The following is a 20,598-nucleotide window of genomic DNA, read 5'->3' as shown; positions in this document are numbered from 1 at the left end:
AAAAGATGAAAAAAATCAGTCATCAGATGTTAAAAGATGGGGAAAAGAGCCAAAGCAATTAGAGACGTACCCTGTTGCTGACCGACTGATACGTCATTGCTGTGGATACCGGGCAAAGGAAGACCAACAAAAGGTAAAGACTGTTCTCGCTGCCTTGAAAGACAATGAGACATACCTCTTTTCTTTTTCCAAGTATAAGTCTATTGGGCCTTAAATAACATAAAACTCCACTGTAAATCTGGAAGGCAACATGCTCTAAATTGTCAACCCTCAACGACATTTATTTCCTACCAGAAGAATGGTATGTGCTGTTGGCCTTCATATATAAAGATGCAGCTGAGAATGGGATTTCTATCTAAATAAACATACTGAAGCCATTCAAACTTAAAGAATTTGGGGGCCAGAGGGAAGGAGCGGGGAGAAGTAACTTAGTAGGGGGTAAATAAAGAAGGAATCAATGAATGGCAGATAGAGTAGAATGTTTTTATGTGCCAGACAGTGTTGAAAAATCTATGTAGAGGTTTTCTCAGCAGAGGGTGATTTGGAATCCGAGACTCAGAGCAGGAGGTTGGAAGATCTTGACATGCAGTGTCAGCTCCGCCTAAGTGCACACCACCCTGAGCGAGGGGAACACTAGTCTATGGGAGGTGGGTAATCTTTACCTGAGATAATACTAGATCCACACTCTTTGATTCATTCTTTTCACTCACACGGTGCTGTTCTGAAGACAGTATTTCGGAAGCACTACAGCAGGGCGCTGCAGTGTTCTCATCAACCATATCCCAACCATCGTTTCCCGAGGACACAGATCTCCTCAGTCAGATTTGTGAAGCACCCTGGACTCACAGCAAAATGTAAGGCGTTCTTGGAGTGATGTTTGAGAGTTGGCTAGTATTTTTTTTTTCTTTTTTTATCTTGATGCTTACTTATTTCAATTTGAAGCTGAATCCTTGTAGTGTTTCCAAATTCAGGTGGTGCATCCTGTTGGGACTTGTAAATTCCTAGTCATTTATTCCAGTCATTGTAGCACCATTTTAGCACAGACCCTGGTATCAGATACACCTCTCTGTTCAAAGCCCAACTCCACTGCTTGGGAAATCTGCTTATTCTCTCTAAGGGGTAGTTTCCATGTGTGCAGAATGGAGATAATTACCTGCTTACAGAGTTGTGAGGATTAAGTGAGATAATGTACATAAAGCACAGCACCTGGTAGCACTCAATATATATTAGCTGTTGTCACTACAGCATCATCAAAATGTACTGTGTTCCAAGGACAAAGGTCATATGGATATGAATATTGTGGTATGTTTGTCAAAAGCATTAATTTATAGTTATATCATTTTGGTTTAAATATTCTGATATTGGAAGACATATGAGGTTATCCATCATACGTAGTCTGGAGGAGGTCCATGCCCATCATCTCTGTGTTTGGGTCTCAGACACCAGTCTTGAAGACACACACACACACACACACACACACACACACACACACACACACATCCACGACATGTGTGTCTCTCCCTAACCCCCTCTTCCATGCAGCTCTCTAGTATTTAGTGTGATGAAAGGTTTTCAACTAAAGGCAGTACTGTATCCCTGACTGGAAATGTAGTTCTAAATAGCAGTTCTTGAGTAGAGAATCCTGACAATTTGGCTGTCACAATCACAGGGGATTAGTTTGCATTGGGGGTGTGTGGGGATGTGGGGTGGTGCTAAATGTCTAGGGTGGCCAACAAAAAGAACTGCTTTGTCCAAAATCCCAAGAGCGCCCCCCTTGAAGAATCCTGCATGGGCTTTCTCAGTTGAAAGACATCTCTGGCCAGGATCTGCAACGTGCTGCTTGGTTCTTTCCCTTCACCTTTCTGGTTGAACATCTGTTACAACTGAGCCTAACGACAGAGGTTTCCAGTGGGGTATCAGACAGCCAGGACATGAACAGAATCATTTACCATCCCACCTTCTCAGGAATCTGGAACAAGGTCAGTTGCTGAGAAGGCAGAGGCTGGGACACTCACGTGAGGCCTGGGTAGGAGAGTGCCGAGTGGCTGCTCCACTTCAGCATGGGGGCTTGTGTTCCCATTTCCTCCTCTTGGCCCCATTTTTTTTCTTTCCTCTAATTTCCCAAGTATTATTTACTTGTTTCCCAGGGTCATAAGTGAGTAACTGGACCACTAGAAGGAATCATATCTGAAAAATAGCCAACTAGGAACAGACAGGCTTCAGAGCAAGGTGACGGAAGGGAGACAAGTGGGGTAAAGAACACCATTTAGTCCTCTTTAATTTTACAGCTGTGGAGGAGTTCAGTCAACATGGCAGAGAAGAAGGACCTTGAGCTCACCTCCTCTCATGAGCACACCAAAATCACAACTAAGTGCAAAACAACCATGGACGAAAAGATCAGAACCTACCAGAAAAGATCTTCTACAACAAAAGACGTAAAGAAGGAACCACAATGAGACGGGTAGGAATGGTGGCCTGGTACTACAGTTAAGTCAAGTCCCATATCCCCAAGTGGGTGACCCACAGACTAGAGAATAATTACACTGCATAGGTTCTCCCACAGAAGTGAGAGTTCTGAGGCCCATGTCGGGCTCCCTAGCCTGGGGGTCCTGCACTGGGAAGACGAGCCCCCAGAGAATTTGGCTTTGAATGTCAGTGGGGCTTAATTTCAGGAGTCCCAGAGGACTAGGGAAATAGAGACTTCACTCTTAAAGGGCACACACAAAATCTCACATGTCCTGGGATCCAGGACAAAGGCAGTAATTTGGTAGGAGCCTGGGTCAGACCTACCTGCTGGTCTTGGAGAGTCTCCTGGAGAGGCAGAAGGCAACTGCAGCTCACCTTGGGGACACAGACACCGGTGGCAGCCATTCTTGGGAGCTCCTCCTACCACTTGGACACTGGTGCTGGTGGGTGCCATTGTGGAATCCTTCCTCTAGCTCATTAGTGCCAAGACCTGACCCAGTGCTGGGATGCCTCAGGCCAAGCAACTAACTGGGTTGGGGACACAGCCCCACCCATCAGCAGACAGTTGCCTTAAGACCTTGTGAGCCCAGCTGCCTTTAGACATGACCCTGTCCACCAGAGGGTCCAAGACCCAGCCCCACCTACCAGTGGGAAGGCACCAGCTCCAGAATCTCCTGGGCCTGCCCCAGCCCTCCAGGAAGCCTGCTCTAGCCTCTGGACCAGCCTCCCCACCAGCAGGCCAACACAAGCTTTGGGACACCCTGGACCCTGGACCCAACTGGGTCAGGAACACCCCCACCCAACCAGCGATCTGACACCAGCTCTAAGACCCTTGGGCCCTCTAACCAGACTCCAGGACCAGGCTCTGCCTGCCAGTAGTCTAGCATTAACGCCAGGACCTGGCTTCATCCACCAGTGGGCAGACAACAGCCCCAAAATCTGCTGGACCCTGACTCCACACACCAGTGAGCCAGCACTAGCCCCAGGGCCCCCTGAGGTTCTGCAGTCAGCTGCCTCATGACCTGGCCCTGTCAACCAGCAGTCAGCAGCTTCCACACAAGGCAGGGTCTGGCAACTAACTGGACTGGGGGCCAACCAAACCTACCAGACCACCCACTCAGTCAGCCTGTCACAAGAGAAGGACCAACCATAGGGGAAACTCCTAGAGCATATGGCTTGGGTGATAAGAGGGGATTGTGTTGCTGGGACACAGGGTATCTCCTACAGAAGGCCACTTATCCAAGGTCGGGAAACGTAACTAACCTACCATATACATTAAAACAAAAAAACAAAACAAAACAAAACAGGCAAAATGAGGTGACAGAGGAACATGCTCCAGACAAAGGAACAAGGTAAAACCCCAGAAGAAGAATGAAGTGAAGTGGAGACAGGCAATCTACCCAAGAAAGTGTTCAGGGTGTAGTGATCGTTAAGATGAACAAAGAACTCAGGAGAAGAATGGATGCCTAGAGCAAGAAGTCAGAAGTTTTTAACAAAGAGCTAGAAAATAAAGAACAACCAAACAGAGATGAAGAATACAATAACCGAAATGAAAAATATACTAGAAGGAATCAACAGTAGACTAAATGATACAGAGGAACAGATCAGTGAGCTGGAAGACAGAAAAGACAGAGTAGTGGAAATAACTGATGCTGAACACAAAAAAGAATGAAAAGAAATGAAGGCAGTTGAATGCATTACTGACCAGAGACGTATCAGTATGTTTTTAGAGAGTGATACAATTAACATCACTGTGCGAAGCTGTTAGAGCTTAAAGTTGATCAAGGGTTCATTATACAACTTATGATTGTTGTTATCATTCACATTTTGCTCTGTTAGGTTTTTGTGCCAACCCTGTGTATATTACAAATGTAAAATTTTCAAAAATGATGCATCATGAAATTTTGAGTGAAGAAGAATTTTTTGGTGAATTTTATGCAGATACTTTCTCTGACTGTCCTAGCGACATATATCGACTAGTGTCTCAGAAGATGATAGTTCTTCAGAATACAGTTCTGATTCAGATGATGTGAATATAAGACCAAAAAAAGACAAAAAACCTTAGTGATTGATTCTGATACAGAAAGTGAAAATAAAACTCATGGTGCTGGAGAATGCTCCTTTGCTACTACAAAAGAGTGGACTGAAGACAATATTTCATGAAAATTAGAAGACTTTACAGGTGTGTCAGGTTTAACTACTGAATGTAATAACCCGCAAAGTGTTAGTGAAATAATAACAATTACTTTTTGGCCAGCCAAAATAAAAATTGCTGGCCACAGGCGTTAGTTTCTGCAAAAATCCCCCAGTCACACGCTAATATTTACATTATAGGGGTCCCTGAAGGAAAAGAGAGAGAGAAAGGGGCTGAGAACATACTTGAAGACATAATAGCTGAGAACTTCCCTGACCTGGGAAAGTAAACAGCCATAGACATCCAGAGAGTCCCATAAAGGATTAACCCAAAGAGAAACATACCAAGACACATAATTAAAATGGCAAAAATTAAAGGTAAAGAGAGACTATTAAAAACAGCAAGGGAAAAGCAACAAATAACATACAAGGGAACTCCCATAAGGCTATCTGCTGACTCTTCAGCAGAAACTCTGCAGGCCAGAAAAGAGTGACACCATATATTTAAAGTGATGAAAGGGAAAAACCTACAGCCAAGAATACTCTACCCAGCAAGACTCTTGTGTAGATTTGATAGAGAGATCAAAAGCTTTACAGACAAGCAAAAGCTAAAAGAGTTCAGCACCACCAAACCAGCTTTACAGAAAATGTTAAAGGAACTTCTCTAAGTGAAAAAGAAAATGCCACAACTAGAAACATGAAAATTACAAAATGAAAAGCTCAATGGTAAAGGCAAACATGCCGTAAAGGTAGGAAGTCATCCACACACAAAGCTAGTAGGAAGGTTAAAAAACAAAAGTAGTAAAATCATCTATATTCACAATAAGCAGTTAAGGGATACACAAAACAATCAGATGTAAAATATGATATCAAAAACAGTAATTGTGAGGGGAGGAGAGTAGAAATGCAGGGTTATTAAAATGCATTTGAAATTAAGAGATCAGCAACTTAAAACAAATATATATGTAATACGTATATTATATATATACATATAAAACAACTATATATATACATATATATATAAAACAACTATGTATATATATGTATCTCACTATATAAAAACCTCATGGTAACCAAAAACCAAATTATCTATAATAGATATACACATACACAAAAAGGAATCCAAACGTAACACTAAAGATGGTCTTTTTTTTTTTCCCTTCTTTTGTTCTTTTGTGACTTGATGACTTACAAAAACAACTTCCAAATAATTAACAAAATGTCAAAAGAACATACATATCAATAATTACCTTAAATGTAAATGGAAGTGTTCCAGTTAAAAAACAGAGTGCCTGAATGGATACAAAAACAAGACCCATATACATGCTGCCTACAAGAGATCTGAAGACACACAGACTGAAAGTGAGGGGGTGAAAAAAGGTATTCCATGCAAATAGAAATCAAAAGAAAACCAGGATAGCAATACTTATATCAGACAAAATAGACTTTGAAATAAAGGCTGTTACAAGAGACAAAGACACTGCATAATGATCAAGGGATCAGTCCAAGAAAAAGATATAACAATTGTAAATATATATGCACCCAACATAGGAGCACTTAAACACATAAAGCAAATATTAACAGACATAAAGGGAAAAACTGAGAGTAACACAATAATAGTAGGGGACTTTAACACCCCACTTACATCAATGGACAGATCATCTAGACAGAAAATCAGCAAGGAAACACTAGCCTTAAATGACACATTAGACCAGATGAACTTAATTGATATACACAACATTCCATCCAAAAGCAGCAGAATACACATTCCTTTAAAGTGCACATGGATTGGGATAGATCTATCTCCAGGATAGATCACGTTTCCACAAAACAGGCCCTGGTAAATTTAAGAAAGTTGAAATGATTTCAATCATCTTTTCCGATATGAACACTATGATACTAGAAATCAACTACAAGAAAAAAACTGCAGAAAACAAAAACACGTGGAGCCTAAACGATATGCTACTAAACAACCAAACACTAAACAACCAATGGATCACTGAAGAAATCAAAAGTAAATTAAAAAATACCTAGACATAAATGAATACTAAAACACAATGATCCAAAACCTATGGGATGCAGCAAATGCAGTTCTAAGAGGGAAGTTTATAGTGATATAGCTTACCTTAGGAAACAAGAAAAATATCAAATAAATAACCTAACCTTACACCAAAAGGAACTAGAGAAAGAAGAACAAACAAAACCCAAAGTTAGTAGAAGGAAATAAATCATAAAGATCAGAGCAGAAATAAATGAAATAGAGCCAAAACAAAAAACAAACAAAAACAAAAAACCCCAGGTGAAAAGCTGAAAGTATTTCCTCTAAGATCAGGAGCAAGACAAGGATGTCCACTCTCACCACTTTTATTCAACATAGTACTGTAAGTCCTAGCCACAGCAATCAGAGGGGAAAAAGAAATAAAAAGAATACAAATTGGAAAGGAAGAAGTAAAACTGTCACTGTTTGTAGATGACATGATACTATAAATAAAAAAAAATCCTACAGATGCCACCAGCAAACTACTAGAGCTCATCAATGAATCTGGTAAAGTTGCAGGATACAAAATTAATATACAGAAATCTGTTGCATTTCTATACACTAACAATGAACTATCAGAAAGAGAAATTGAGGAAACAATCTCATTTACCACTGCATCAAAAAGAATAAAATACCAATGAATAAACCTACCTAAAGAAGGTAAAAGACCTGTACTTGGAAAACTATGGCAGTGATGAAAGAAACCGAAGACAACACCAACAGATGGAAAGATACACCATGTTCATGGGTTGCAAGAGTTAATATTGTTAAAATGACCATACTACACAAGGCAATCTACAGACTCAGTGCAATCCCTATCAAGATACCAATGGCATTTTTTTCACAGAACTTGAACAAATAACTTTAAAATTTGTATGGAAACACAAAGGATCTCACATAGCCAAAGCAATCTTGAGAAAGAAGAACAGAGCTGGAAGAATCACACTCCCTGTCTTCAGACTATACTACAAAGCTACAGTAATTAAAACAGTATGGTACTGATACAAAAACAGACACATAGATCAATGGAACAGAGAGCCCAGAAATAAACCCATGCACCTATGGTCAATTAATCTATAACAAAGGAAGCAAAATATACAGTGGAGAAATGACAGCCTCTTCAATAAGTGGTGCTGGGAAAATTGGACAGCTACAAGTAAAAGAATGAAATTAGAACATTCTCTAACACCACACACAAAAATTTTAAAATGGATTAAAGACCTAAGTGTAAGACTGGAAACCATAAAACTCCTAGAGGCAAACAAAGGCAGAACATTCTTTGACATAAATTATAGCAATATATTTTTGGATCTGTCTCCTGAAGCAAAGGAAATGAAAGCAAAAATAAACAAATGAGACCCAGTTAAACTTAAAAGGTTTTGTACAACAAAGGAAACCATCAACAAAACGAAAAGACAACCTACTGAATGGGAGAAGATATTTGCAAATAATATGACCGATACAGGGTTAATATCCAACAAATATCAACAGCTCATACAACTCAAAATTTTTAAAAAACAAACAACCCAATTAAAAAATGGGCAGAAGAACTAAATAGACATTTTTTCAAAAGGACATGCAGATGGCCAACAGGCACATGAAAAGATGCTCAACATCCCTAATCATCAAGGAAATGCAAATCAAAACCACAATGAGATACCACTTCACACCTGTCAGAATGGCTATCCTCAAAAAGGACACAAATAACAAATGTTGGCGAGGATGCGGAGAAAAGGGAACCCTTGTACTCTGTTGGTGAGAATGTAAATTGGTGTAGCCACTGTGGAAAAAAGTATGGCGGTTTCTCAAAAAACTGAAAATAGAACAATCATATAACCCAGCAATTCCATTCCTGGTTATATATCTGAAAAAAACAAAAACATTAATTTGAAAAGATACATGCACTCCAATGTTCATAGCAGCATTATTTACAATTGCCAAGATATGGAAGCAACCTAAGTGTCCATCAACAGATGACTGGATAAACATGATGTGGTATATATATATACAATGTAATACTAATCAGTCATAAAAAGGAATGAAATTTTGCCATTTGCAACAACATGGATGGACTTTGAGGGCATTATGCTAAGTGAAATAAGTCCGACAGAGAAAGACAAATACTGTATGATATCACTTATATGTGGAATCTAAAAAATACAACAAACTAGTGAATATAACAAAAAAGAAAACAGACTCAGATACAGAGAACAAACCAGTGGTTACCACTGGGGAGAGGGAAGGGGGGAGGAGCAATAAAAGCGTAGGGGATTAAGAGGTGCAAACTATTATGTACAAAATAAGCTACAAGGATATATTCTACAACACAGGGTATATGGCCAATATTTTATAACTATAAATGGAGTATAACCTTGAAAAATTATGAATCACTATATTGTACACCTGTTACTTATATAATATTGTACATCAACTATACTTCAATGAAAAAAATTTTTTTTAATTTTACAGCTGTGGGAATGGAAACCCAGAGTCTTTACTTACACCCTACTTATAAACAGGGCCTCAAGTTGCTTTCAACAGTAGGGCTCATAGAAAGTTTTTAAGCTTATACTATTTATAGTATATGGATAGTAAATGAAAACCTTCAGTTTTTTCCACTTGTTTCAATTGCTGATATGCAGATCAGAAGTGCTGGTCTTATCAGTGATACTCTAGTACAGGCCAACAGAACATTCCCCTGCTTAAAAATGTGCTTGACAAAAGATTTAGGGATTGAGTACATTTAAGCAAAAATCGTTATAAAATAAATGTACTGAATTCCACAATAATAATTACAGCTATTGCCACAGAACCATCCCCCTACCCTAACACCTCAAAAGTTTGGTGAAGATGGGGCATGCTGGGAACTTGAGTCTCCATCTAGCAACTCAGCTTTACTCTGAAGCATCTTCCAAACTCTGGGACCTCTTCCCTGCAGTCCTCCTCTTTCCTCTTTCATCTCAGACCAGGGAGAATTTTTCCATGATTATGGACCACAAACCTACCCTTCTGAACAGGGCCACTCTGTACTACACAACTCCAGGGGCTGGTCTCCACAAAGACTAAGACACAAATGGCACTCCCTAGGCAATGAGCCCACTGCTCCAAGAACCGCATCCTTAAGTCCCAATGTTTGTGTCCAACAGTGCTGGGTTGTAATATTATCAGAAACTACCACTCTCCAAAGCAGCAGTTCTCAAAGAGTGTTACGACAACTGGAAAATGTATTACAAGTAATTTGTCACTAACATGGACATTCTGATTGACTTTTTAGATATTAAAATAGATTCAAGATCATGTCTCCAATAATGTTTACTACTCTCATTCACACCTCAACAGCTTTTTGAAGGGCGATTTAACCGGTATGCCAGGAGTGAAACATGGGATATGCTGTACATTTACCATGCATGTCTTGGCAAGGAAAAAAACAACACGAAAACTTTTGGTCTAATACATAGTGTGCTGAAAAATTACTTAAAAGCTGAGGCTATGCCCCCAATTTAATTTGAGAAAACCCTTACAGCATCTATTCTAATAAATAGACAGCTATTGGAATTAAAAGCTTGAAGTTTTAAAATGTCTTTGCCATTGACTAGCTCATTTAGCTTCAGTTTTCTCACTTGCAGGTACAGGACTGCTGCCAGCCTCGGTGCTGAGGTTAGAATAATGAATGCTTTATAGGACCTACTGACGAGAAAGCCTTTGGATATGTCAATAATTACAGTGCCAATGGTAATTTTAAAGAACCTGGAAATACAGCTTCTTCATAAAACAGAATAAGACTATAAATGTTCCCTGAACAGGAATAACAATGTCTGCCATTTGAGATCACCTATATGCCAGACACCATACCAAGCAGTAGGCTTTTATTTAGTCTTCACAATTCTGTGTGGCAGAAATGAGGACCACCACTTTACATATGAGAAACCAGAGGTCAGAGAGGTTGACCCACCCATGGTGATCTGGTTTATGAGTACAATTGCCTGACTGATATCCAGGCTCTTTCCCCACAACCACCCTGGTTCTGTGACCTGGAAAGACAGGGCACCTCTACAACCTCTACTCATGTGCCAGCTTTCAATAAAAATGACTTAAAAAGCCTATAATATGAATCCCTTGCAACGGTGACCATGTTATTGAGAATGCCGTATGGCAGATGATTACCAATGCTCACTGACAGCCAGTCCTCATCTGCTTCTAGATACAGGGGGTTATACTTCTCTACCCTCTTGGAGTTAGGTAACCATCTAACTAATGCTGGCTAATGAAACATGAGGAAGAGAGATGTGTGTCGCTTCCAAGGTGGAAGCACATAAGTGCAAGTGTTCAATCCTCCAGGCCTCTCTTCCCTTTCCATAGCAGTCATGGAAACCTGTGCTGTGGCAGTGGTGCCTCAAGATCAAAGAAACTTGAGGTATGAAGCCAGCCTGTGGAGGGCAGCTTCCCTAGAAAGTTGTGTAAACCCAGTGAATTTTAGGAGAGAAATAAACCTTGGTTATTTTAAGCCACACAGTTGGATATTATTTTTTACTATAGTATAAACCAGCCTATCCTGACTGAAGTAGCTGGTGAAGAGAATTACAAAACAGACATAAGGCAGGCTCTGATCTCCTTCAATATTACATTAAATTTGGCTGAAACATGGCTGAATAAAAATTCAAGGGCTGGACAAAGGGGAAGAGGAACTTGGTGCAATGAAGCTTAAAAAGGTTTTAGAACCACCTGGAACAATCAAACCACCACTCTTCCCACCTTCACGGAGCTCATCACATCGATTAATCCCATAATATGACACAGCTTCCTGGGTAATCAGAACATTTTGATATTTTCAATGAAACAGTAGGGGAGCTCTGATCAGCATGGTTAAGTAGAGGGTCAGTTTTTGGGGGTGGATCACTGTCCTATGTCTACTTGATAAAACTGAACTAAGCAGGAGTGGCTTAATTTAGAAAGTAGATGCTAGGGGCTTCCCTGGTGGCGCAGTGGTTAAGAATCTGCCTGCCAATGCAGGGGACACGGGTTCGAGCCCTGGCCCAGGAAGATCCCACATGCCGCGGAGCAGCTAAGCCCGTGTGCCACAGCTACGGAGTCTGCGCTCTAGAGCCCGCGAGCCACAACTACTGAGCCCATGAGCCACAACTACTGAGCCCGTGTGCCACAACTACTGAAGGCCGCACACCTAGAGCCCGTGCTCCGCAACAAGAGAAGCCACCGCAATGAGAAGCCCGCGCACCACAACGAAGAGTAGCCCCCAGTCGCCACAACTAGAGAAAAGCCCGTGCGCAGCAATGAATACCCAATGCAGCCAAAAAACAAAAAAAAAAGGAAAGAAAGCAGATGCTAGTACGTTTCAATTTTGATTAGGCCTATTGATATCCACATCAAACCTGAGATATGTTTGAACATAAACATATAATTTATTTAATATTCAATTGCATAGGAAGGCTAAGATTCTCATTTCCTAAGTTATTAGTACCATTATTTAGGTAAAGGTCAGACGAGCATCTTTACTTTCTCCTAAACCTTCACTGTATCACATCCATACAGTATAGAATCTGTAGTAAAGTCAATTGATTTAGGAATAAAAAGCGAACATGTAACTTTCTGAGAAATACAATCCCTGAAGTACTCATTAAAATGGCCAAATTTTATGACAATGATTAACAGGGCACAATTCAAAGGCAAAAGCTTTCTGTTAATGTGAAGTAAACTGAGCAACAGACATGACCCTGGAGTGTCTTAGGGCCAGGGCGCACTCTGCAGGTAAGACTCAGCCCAGTAAGAACAATTTATAACGTGCTTCTTGATTTAATGTGCTAAGAGGTCAGGTTCTCAGAGGCAGTTCTAAAATTATTTCAGTCCGACTTTATTTTTAGTAACTGTTACCACCTCTGTCAGGCCTCTTTCTAAAGCTTTATATTTTACTGCATTAAATACTTTATAATAGCTACCAACTAAATCACTATTATTTTCATTTTTTACTTAATGATCCTGCTTCACTGGTACATATACATGAGCATGCACACACACGCAAGCACACACAGGACCTGCTTCCAGCTCCCATTTTACGATGCCTTTTTGAAAGCCTGGCTGATATGCTGTCATAGGGCAATGAAGACAGCTGGTGGCTCCATTACAGAAAAAGCTTCTGTGTATACGTTTATTTTCACATTGTATAAGAAGTTACAACTTCAAAAAAAACAGTATGTAAATGAACATAGGTATAAGTCACCCAGAACAAAAGAATGAACCTGTACTTAATGAAAAGAATCAGAATTTCTGTAATACAACAAACACCTGCATCCTACATTTTTGGGGACAACTGGCAACTATACACACACACACATACACAGGACAAGGACTGGTACATCAGTGGTACAAAAACACCTTCTTTGATGCAGTCACTTAGGAATTGTTTAAAAAAAAAAAAGTATAATCCAGTATCTGGATGCTAAATAAAAGAGCTGGGGGGGGGCTAAATAAACAGGGGAGTCACTCCACCCCCTTCCCTGTTTCCAACTTTTAGGAATTCAAGTTTATTTAAACACTGGACATACACAACTCCATAACTACTCTCTTTTCTTCAATAACTTCAGAATGGTAGTTTTAAACAACTTTAAAACTTAAGCTCCTTTTGAATTTCCCAAAGTGTTTTTGCACTCTTCTGCAGATGGGCCTCTTCTTCAGGGGCCAACTTTACTTTTATAAGGTCGGTAATACCACTCCCTCCCAGGATACAAGGAACACTGAGGAATACTTCTTCACTTATTCCATAGAGACCCTTAATCCTGGCGGAAACTGGATGCACTCTCCTAAGATTCTTCACAATACTCTCTGTTAAGTCAGCTACAGACAGGCCAATGGCCCAAGAAGTATAACCTTTCATTTTAATAATCTCATAGGCACTAGCAACCACATCTTTGTGCACATTTTTCCACTGCTCAGGATCTTTATCAGTTCCTATATCTACGTTCAGATCCTTCAGAGGGACACCGGCGATGTTCACTCCACTCCACACAGGAACACTTGAGTCTCCATGCTCTCCAAGGATCCACCCGTGACAGCTTTCAGAATGGATACCGAGCCTCTGCCCGATCAAGAAACGGAAACGGGCAGTGTCCAGATTACAACCACTTCCAATAATACGGTTTGGGGGAAATTCACTCAACTTCCAGGCTACGTAAGTTAAGATATCCACTGGATTGGAAACGACAATCAGTTTGCAGCGAGGACTGTACTGAACAATACTGGAAATCATTAACTTAAAGATGGCCAAATTTCGCTGGACTAAATTAAGGCGTGTTTCTCCTTTTTCCTGGCGAGCACCTGCTGTGATAATCACGAGGTTGGAGTCTGCAGTGACCAGGTAATCCTCGCTGGAAATAATATTGGGCATTCTCACGAAAGGGCTGCCATGTTGAAGGTCCATTGTCTCACCCTTCAGTCTGCCTCCATCAACATCCACCAAGGCAAGTTCATCACTCAGGCCTTTTAACAGGATGCTGACAGCACAGGCCATGCCAACCGATCCCGTTCCTACAATGGAGATCTTATTGCAACGAACGGGCTCCTCTGAGGGGAAATTCTTCATAAGCTCACACTTGACCGTAGCCATCTTGGACGCGGGGGCGATGGGCCAGGCGCCCCTGCGGGCGACGCCTGCCGGCTGGCGGGCACTCAGCACCATCCCCGGGCACAGGCAATTCGCTCTCACAGCGCCCACTCTCTGGCTGACGCGCAGCATTCCCACAGCCCAGCTCATGGCTACTCACTGGAGAGGTGAAGGAAGAGAGAGAGGAAGAAGGCAGCGGGCAGCCTGACAAGCTCAAAAGCGGAGAGCTGTGCCCGTTGGCCGTTTGCTCAGGCCGTTACTGCGGCTGCAAAAAGCCGGGACCGCTGGCCGCGGCCTGCTACTGCGGCTGCGCAAGGCGGGCCCAGCTCTCGTGGCCTCAAACGGGCCTCCGCAAAGTACTGCAGGTCCGATCTGACTGGGGGGGTGGGGACGGACGACGACGCGGAAGGGCTCCTCTCGCAAATGAATCCTGGAGTTAAAATTTTAAGAACTCGAATTCTCTCCACTACTTAGCATGTATAATGAGCCAACCCAGATCCTTGGGATTACTGATTTTCTGTTTTCACTACATATGCCAAGTAAAAACATTTCCATTAAGTACAGATGAAAACAAGATTAAATTTTCTTAACTGTATCCCTGCCAGGAATAACCAGGTGCGTATCCTTTGTCTCCCAATGGCCTCCTGCACCATTTCCCTGCATCCGTTGGAAAAGTGGGACTCCTGTTTCCCGTTGTATCCAGTTCGAGAACCTTATATTTGGAAAGGCTTCCACTGCCTTTATGCCAGTCACGACCGTAACTGCGGAAGTCGCAGGATCCTGACGACAAGGGGCAGGCGCCGACTGTGAGCTAGTCAAACAGTCATGACAAAGGAACGCTCCGAATTGAGAGTCCTGATCAAAAACGACTTCTCAAGTAGAAAGATGATGATGATGTAGCCTAATGTTAGCATGAAGATATATCTTCTATGTCCTTAAAATGGCAAATTTTGACCAACTGCACAAACCAGATTATTGATTAAACTAGTAAAATATTAGCTAGTACAATATGGCATCAGTATACCTTACTTTCCTCTGCATTCTTCTGGTATTATGAATGTCCTTTCAAATTTCTAAGGAAATAAAAACTTTACATCTGATACATATATGTTTTATATATATACCCTTAAACCCAATAAACTATAAAAGTCCGAACAAAAATAATAGTACTTTCTCCTCACTTATATAAACAGAATTCTGACCATGTAATGATTCCTCAAAGCTTTCCTCTCATTCCAAGAAAGCAGTAAGTTCTCCCCTAACGGAGCTCTTGGTACATGCAGCCTCCTCACAGGCAGAAAAAAAAATTATGTGTATATGTATATATATATATGTGTGTGTGTGTATGTATGTATACATATATATTCCATTTTAGAATACCAAATCTTGACAAAATGAGTATTTTATATTCAAGACTTGAAAAGCTATTCTCATTCTTTCTGCCACTGAGCTGCAGTCCAGGAAGAGAGCAACAATAAGCAAAGGAGTCGGTGAGAGGTGAGAAAAGTGTGGCAACAGTGGAGATCCTGCAATCCTGTTTCAGTGTGACTTGCTGGCACCCTGTTTAGATGGTACAATACAAGCTCCGTGACACACAAAATGGTAAGAGCACCACATACATGCGTTCTCTCCACCCTGGTGGTCAGATTTATGGTCACCATTTGTCAAATTAAAAAGGAGAATCCTTTAAATGATCTTTATTTAATGGTGGCTGACATCTTATTCTTTCTCTTATCCCAGTCATAGCTTGAAATGTTTTAACCTGATGCCTGTTCTCACCTTTTTCCTACAATGATTCCTTTGACCAGTCAAGTCATTTTTCTTATAAGTGTTCTTGAGGATGAAATTCAAGGACATAAAGACTCTTAGTTAGACGGCTTTTTTCTACAGTAATTTTCTTTCTAGAGTTTGAACCTCTTCAGAAATACCATCACTATGACAGCTGCCTCTTCAGTTTTTCCCCTTAGCCACACTAAATCAATTTTGAGAAAAATAACACTCTCCAAAATAAAAATATCTCAAACAAAGCAGCCTTTTATTTACAATAAGTCTAGAGATAAGAAGGAAAGAACTAAAAAAGATGAACAGATGACTTAGGTCTACCCAAAGATGTGGAAAGCCAACTATAGCTAGCCAGCTCCCGAATGACCTTCTATCTTAGGTGGCTCATTATTCCTTTTGAATGGAAAATCTAATTCAAATTATCTATTCAAAATTCAATATAATATTACAGCTGATGGCAGGATTATGCCATAATACTTTTGGTTACACCACTTAGGAGGGAGGAAGCAGGAAATAAAGATGACTAGCAAGCGTCTGGACCAAGAATGGTTGTAAACTAAGTCACTCTATTCCTTCCACCTGGACTCTCATCCCCAGCTCCCCCTGCCCTTTTTCCATCTAGGAGTCCAGTTCAAATATTCCACGCTCTCCTAAGTCTTCTACAATCTCCCAAGGAGAACTGACTTTTTAAAAATCCGCCACCAGTGTACTGTGTACCTCTCTCCATTACAGGATTTATCACACACAGTTAAATGTAATTACTTATGAATTTGTCACTCCAAAAGGGATCACCTTTTATTTAACAGCACATCCCTATCCCCCAGAGCTTGGTATATGAATAGGGATTCAGTAAATGTTTGTGGTAGAAAAGAATGAGGAAATAACTACAGAACTGAGCCAAGTAAGGCTAGAGGGCTAAAAGGTGAGTGAGATGGAAAGGCAGGGCTGGAGAATCCACCTGGTGCTGGAGCTGTGAATAAAGGAGTAAGTAAAATGGTGCCTATCTGGGGTTTCTTAGCAAGGTTGATGCATAAATTTCAGATAAAGCTATGAATAAACTAAAAGATTTCTTAATTACTTTCAAAGCTAATGCCCACCTTTACCACCTTAGAACATATAAATTAAAAAAAAAATTCTACAGTGCTAGAAACACAGTAAAATAAATATGCAAAGTCAGAAGGAATATTTTTATCCTTTGAAGTTATTTAAAATGTTTTGTTCTATGGAAAACTTTTAAGAAAATAATCCATGCACAAAACCCTTGATTTGAAAAAAAAAAACAACAAGATGCAATGAAAGCAGTGTTAATATTGTAAGCTATAAACTCACCAGCATGCAAGTAGAACATTATATAAACACAATAATTTTAAAAGTCTTGTGATTTGAAACTCATAAAATGCAAATTGTAGTTTTTTTTTAAAAATTAGTGGGCTGTGATTCTGTTGCTCATAGATACTAAAATCTACCTAGCTCCATAATCCTCGTGTGGGGCGTCTTTACAAATCGCAGTACCTCAAAGTATTTTCTTTTGTCAGCAATACTGGGAATGCTGGGGGAAGGACAAAAGCAGGGCCACAAAGCTTTGTCTCCTGTGTAGAATAAAGGTAGAATGTCCATTCAAAAAGCAACCCTGGCACCAGCTTCCTCTTTATGGTATTCAAATACTATAACATGAATTGGCAAGTTCTTCTGATAAGTTACCCAGATCTCACTTTTGTTTTTTAAAGGCATCATCTTACACATAATTTTTAATGCAATGTAAAAAAGCTGCTTGTATTAATCATTAAAAAGGAATTATTTTAATGTGGCACAAAACATGAAAAACAAAGAAATTAATATTCATTAGTATGTGTTTAAACATCCTAAATCGTATCTAAAAATTGAGAGAGTAATTTTATGGCTATAGGCTCTAACTGCATAAGTGCTGTTTTACCAATTCAGCTCATTTATTCTCTGCAATTGGCTTAATAGAAATAATACTCTAGTCCTCAGTAACAACAGCTCTACCCATCTAAAAAAAAAATGACACAAAGGATATTTTTGTGTGTGGAAGTTACTTTCAATTTGAGGTAACCTTAAGTTACCTTTATAAACTCCAAACTGCCAAAACAGATTAACTCCACGTTATAAAGTTTAAAAACTAATTTGCCTCCAGACTCCATCTGGGCAACAAAGAGGGTCAGCAGCAGCTGGGAATAGTGAAGAAAGAAAGGGGTGTTCCAGGTGGGGGATGAGCAAGGACAAGGCTCTGAGGCTAGAAAGCACATGGCCTTTCGGCACGGCTAGACCTCTGACCGAGACAGAGGCTTACTAGAGGCACAGCTAGACTCTCAACCGCAGCATTCCGGACATTCTGGACCAGATCATTCTTTGTGGGCCTGTCCTATGCACTGCAGGATGTTCCTCAGCTTCCCTGGCCTCTACCCACTAGATGCCAGTAGCTCTCCTGTAGTTATGACGGCCCAGACGGTACCTCCAGACACTGCCAAATCTCCGTCTTGGGTGGAGGTGGGCGGGTGGGACACAGCAAATATGCCACACACACCTCCCCCGCCCTGGTCGAGAAGCAATGAGTTAAAGAATAAGCAGAGGCCATATCACACAGGAACTTACAAACCTCTTCAAGGAACCTGGAATGTATTCTCAAGGCAAGAGTGTGCCACTGAAGTGACAGAAGCAGTGTGATCAGATTTCATCCAACAGAGTTCACTAAATACCTCTGTGCTAGTAGGCACGGTGCAGGTGCTGAGGATACAGCAATGAACAAGGTAAACTCCACTCTCTTAGAATTTATGTTCTTTTAGCAAAAACAGATTAACGTTTTAAAATGGTCAATATAACTTCATTTTGTAACAAGTGTCATGAAGAAAAGAAAACAGGATAGCATCAGAGAGGAACTGAGTGGTGGGAATGAAGAGGCTACTGTATTTTAATTAGATGGTCTGGGGAAGCTTCTCTGAGGGGGTGAAATAAATTTGGGTTGAAACCCTGGATGGTAACATAGAGCCAGCCCTGCAAAGACCCAGGGAAGGAGTTTCCTGGGCAAAGCTAGAAAGGCCCTACGCAGACATAAGGCTGGCGTGCTGAAGGAACAAGAAGGCCCAGGACCTGGCAGGGCGAGGTGGGCGTGGGATGGGAGAGGTGACGGTGGTGGCTCAAGATGAGGTCAGCAAGGTAGGTGGGGCTACATCCTGTGAGACTTCCTCAACAGGAGATGCTGAAGGGTTTTTAAATAAAGGAGTGACATGATTTGACCTACATTTAAAAAATATCTGCGTGGAAAAAAAATTCTAGGGGAAGTAAAGGAGAGGCCGAGATACTAGACAAGAAACTATTTCAATACACCAGGCAAAAGACGAATGGAGGTGGAGAGAGATGAAAGAGCCAGGCTCTGTTTAGCGGCTGGGCTAACAAGCAGGACTTGCTCACGGCTTAGGTGAAGGGAATGACGGGAAATGAGAAAATCTACCATGATTCTCTGCTGGGTTTTTGGCTTGAACGACTGGGGGGATGGGAGTGGCACTCACTGAAATGGGAGAGACTAAGGGAGGAGCAAGTTGGGGAGGAGGAGAGGAAACCACAACTTCTGGTTGGGACGTGGGGCTTTGACATGCCTGTGAGACGAGATGGACCACGTGCGGTTTCAAGGCAAATCTGAAGGTCAGGCTGGAGCTATGTATTTGGACATTATCAGACTGTATAGATTGTTTTTAATGCCAGGGACTAGGCAAGAGCACCAAGGACTGAGAACAGATGGAGAACAGAAGAGTCCAAGTATGAAGCCACCGGACACTCCAACACTTCCAGGTCTGCAGGGGAGGAGCCAGAAAAGGAGATGCACAAAAATGGCCAGCGAGGTGGAAGGGGTAGAAGCCAAGAGAGGGGAGAATGCTCACTTGTGTCAAGTGTTGCTGAGAGGTCAAGTAACAGAAGGATAACGACAAGACCTGGACCTGGCAACAAGGAGGGCCCTGGCGACCCACACCAGCAGTTTTGGGTGTGCTGGGAAAGCAGCTGGACTGAGGAGAAAAAGGAGAGGAAGTGGAGACAGTGATCACAGGCAACTCTTTTCAAGAAATCTCCTCTATGATGGGAAGCAGGCAAATGGGCTGGTACCTGGAGGAGGGTGAGGAACACCAAGAGAAGACCTTTAGAGGTGGGAGAAACTAGAGCACGTCTCTACACACTGCAGCAGAGGGAAAACTGATGCTCATCAAAGGCTGGGGAAAATTATGGGAGCCAGGTCCTGGGTAGATGGGGTGGGAGGTGGTTGAATGTCCTCATGCGTGGGGGGCTTTGGCCACAGCCTGGATGTTTCGCCCATGGTAGAAAGGCAGAGGTGCGGGGAAGATGACGGCCAGCGCGTCCTTGCAGTAGTGTGGGGGAAGGGCTGTGACGGGGCAAGGTGGCAGGCAGGGAGAAGGGACACCAGCTGTGATAAGCATCTTGGGGCAGGAAGGTGCCCCAGCTACAGTGGCTGTGAGGGTGGGGGAGGAGCAAGACGTGGTGACTGATCAGATACAGGGGTGAGAGGAGTGTAGTCGTGATAAGATCCAGCTTTTCAGTC

The 20,598-nt window shown here is 41.5% G+C and overlaps 2 protein-coding genes across 2 annotated transcripts in view; both read right to left on the bottom strand.

The window, feature by feature from the left end:
* Positions 1 to 20,598, bottom strand: part of TMEM242 (transmembrane protein 242) — a 47,944-nt gene that overhangs the window by 1,402 nt on the left and 25,944 nt on the right. The gene's annotated exons all lie outside the window — the stretch shown is intronic.
* Positions 6 to 15,366, bottom strand: LOC309667283 (L-lactate dehydrogenase A-like 6B). Its single transcript, XM_082475655.1, has one exon. The coding sequence runs from the start codon at positions 14,397 to 14,399 to the stop codon at positions 13,254 to 13,256; it is 1,146 nt and encodes a 381-aa protein (XP_082331781.1). The 5' UTR covers positions 14,400 to 15,366; the 3' UTR covers positions 6 to 13,253.

The sequence above is a fragment of the Balaenoptera physalus genome, assembly GCF_965194825.1.
Source record: "Balaenoptera physalus genome assembly, chromosome: 9".
Lineage (NCBI taxonomy): Eukaryota > Metazoa > Chordata > Mammalia > Artiodactyla > Balaenopteridae > Balaenoptera > Balaenoptera physalus.
The sequence above is the reverse complement of the archived record's forward strand: the minus strand, read 5'-3'. Positions and strand labels throughout refer to the sequence as shown.

Coding starts and splice junctions, on each gene's coding strand:
- LOC309667283 (XM_082475655.1), bottom strand. CDS start 14,399: ATGAGCTGGGCTGTGGGAATGCTGCGCGTCAGCCAGAGAGTGGGCGCT.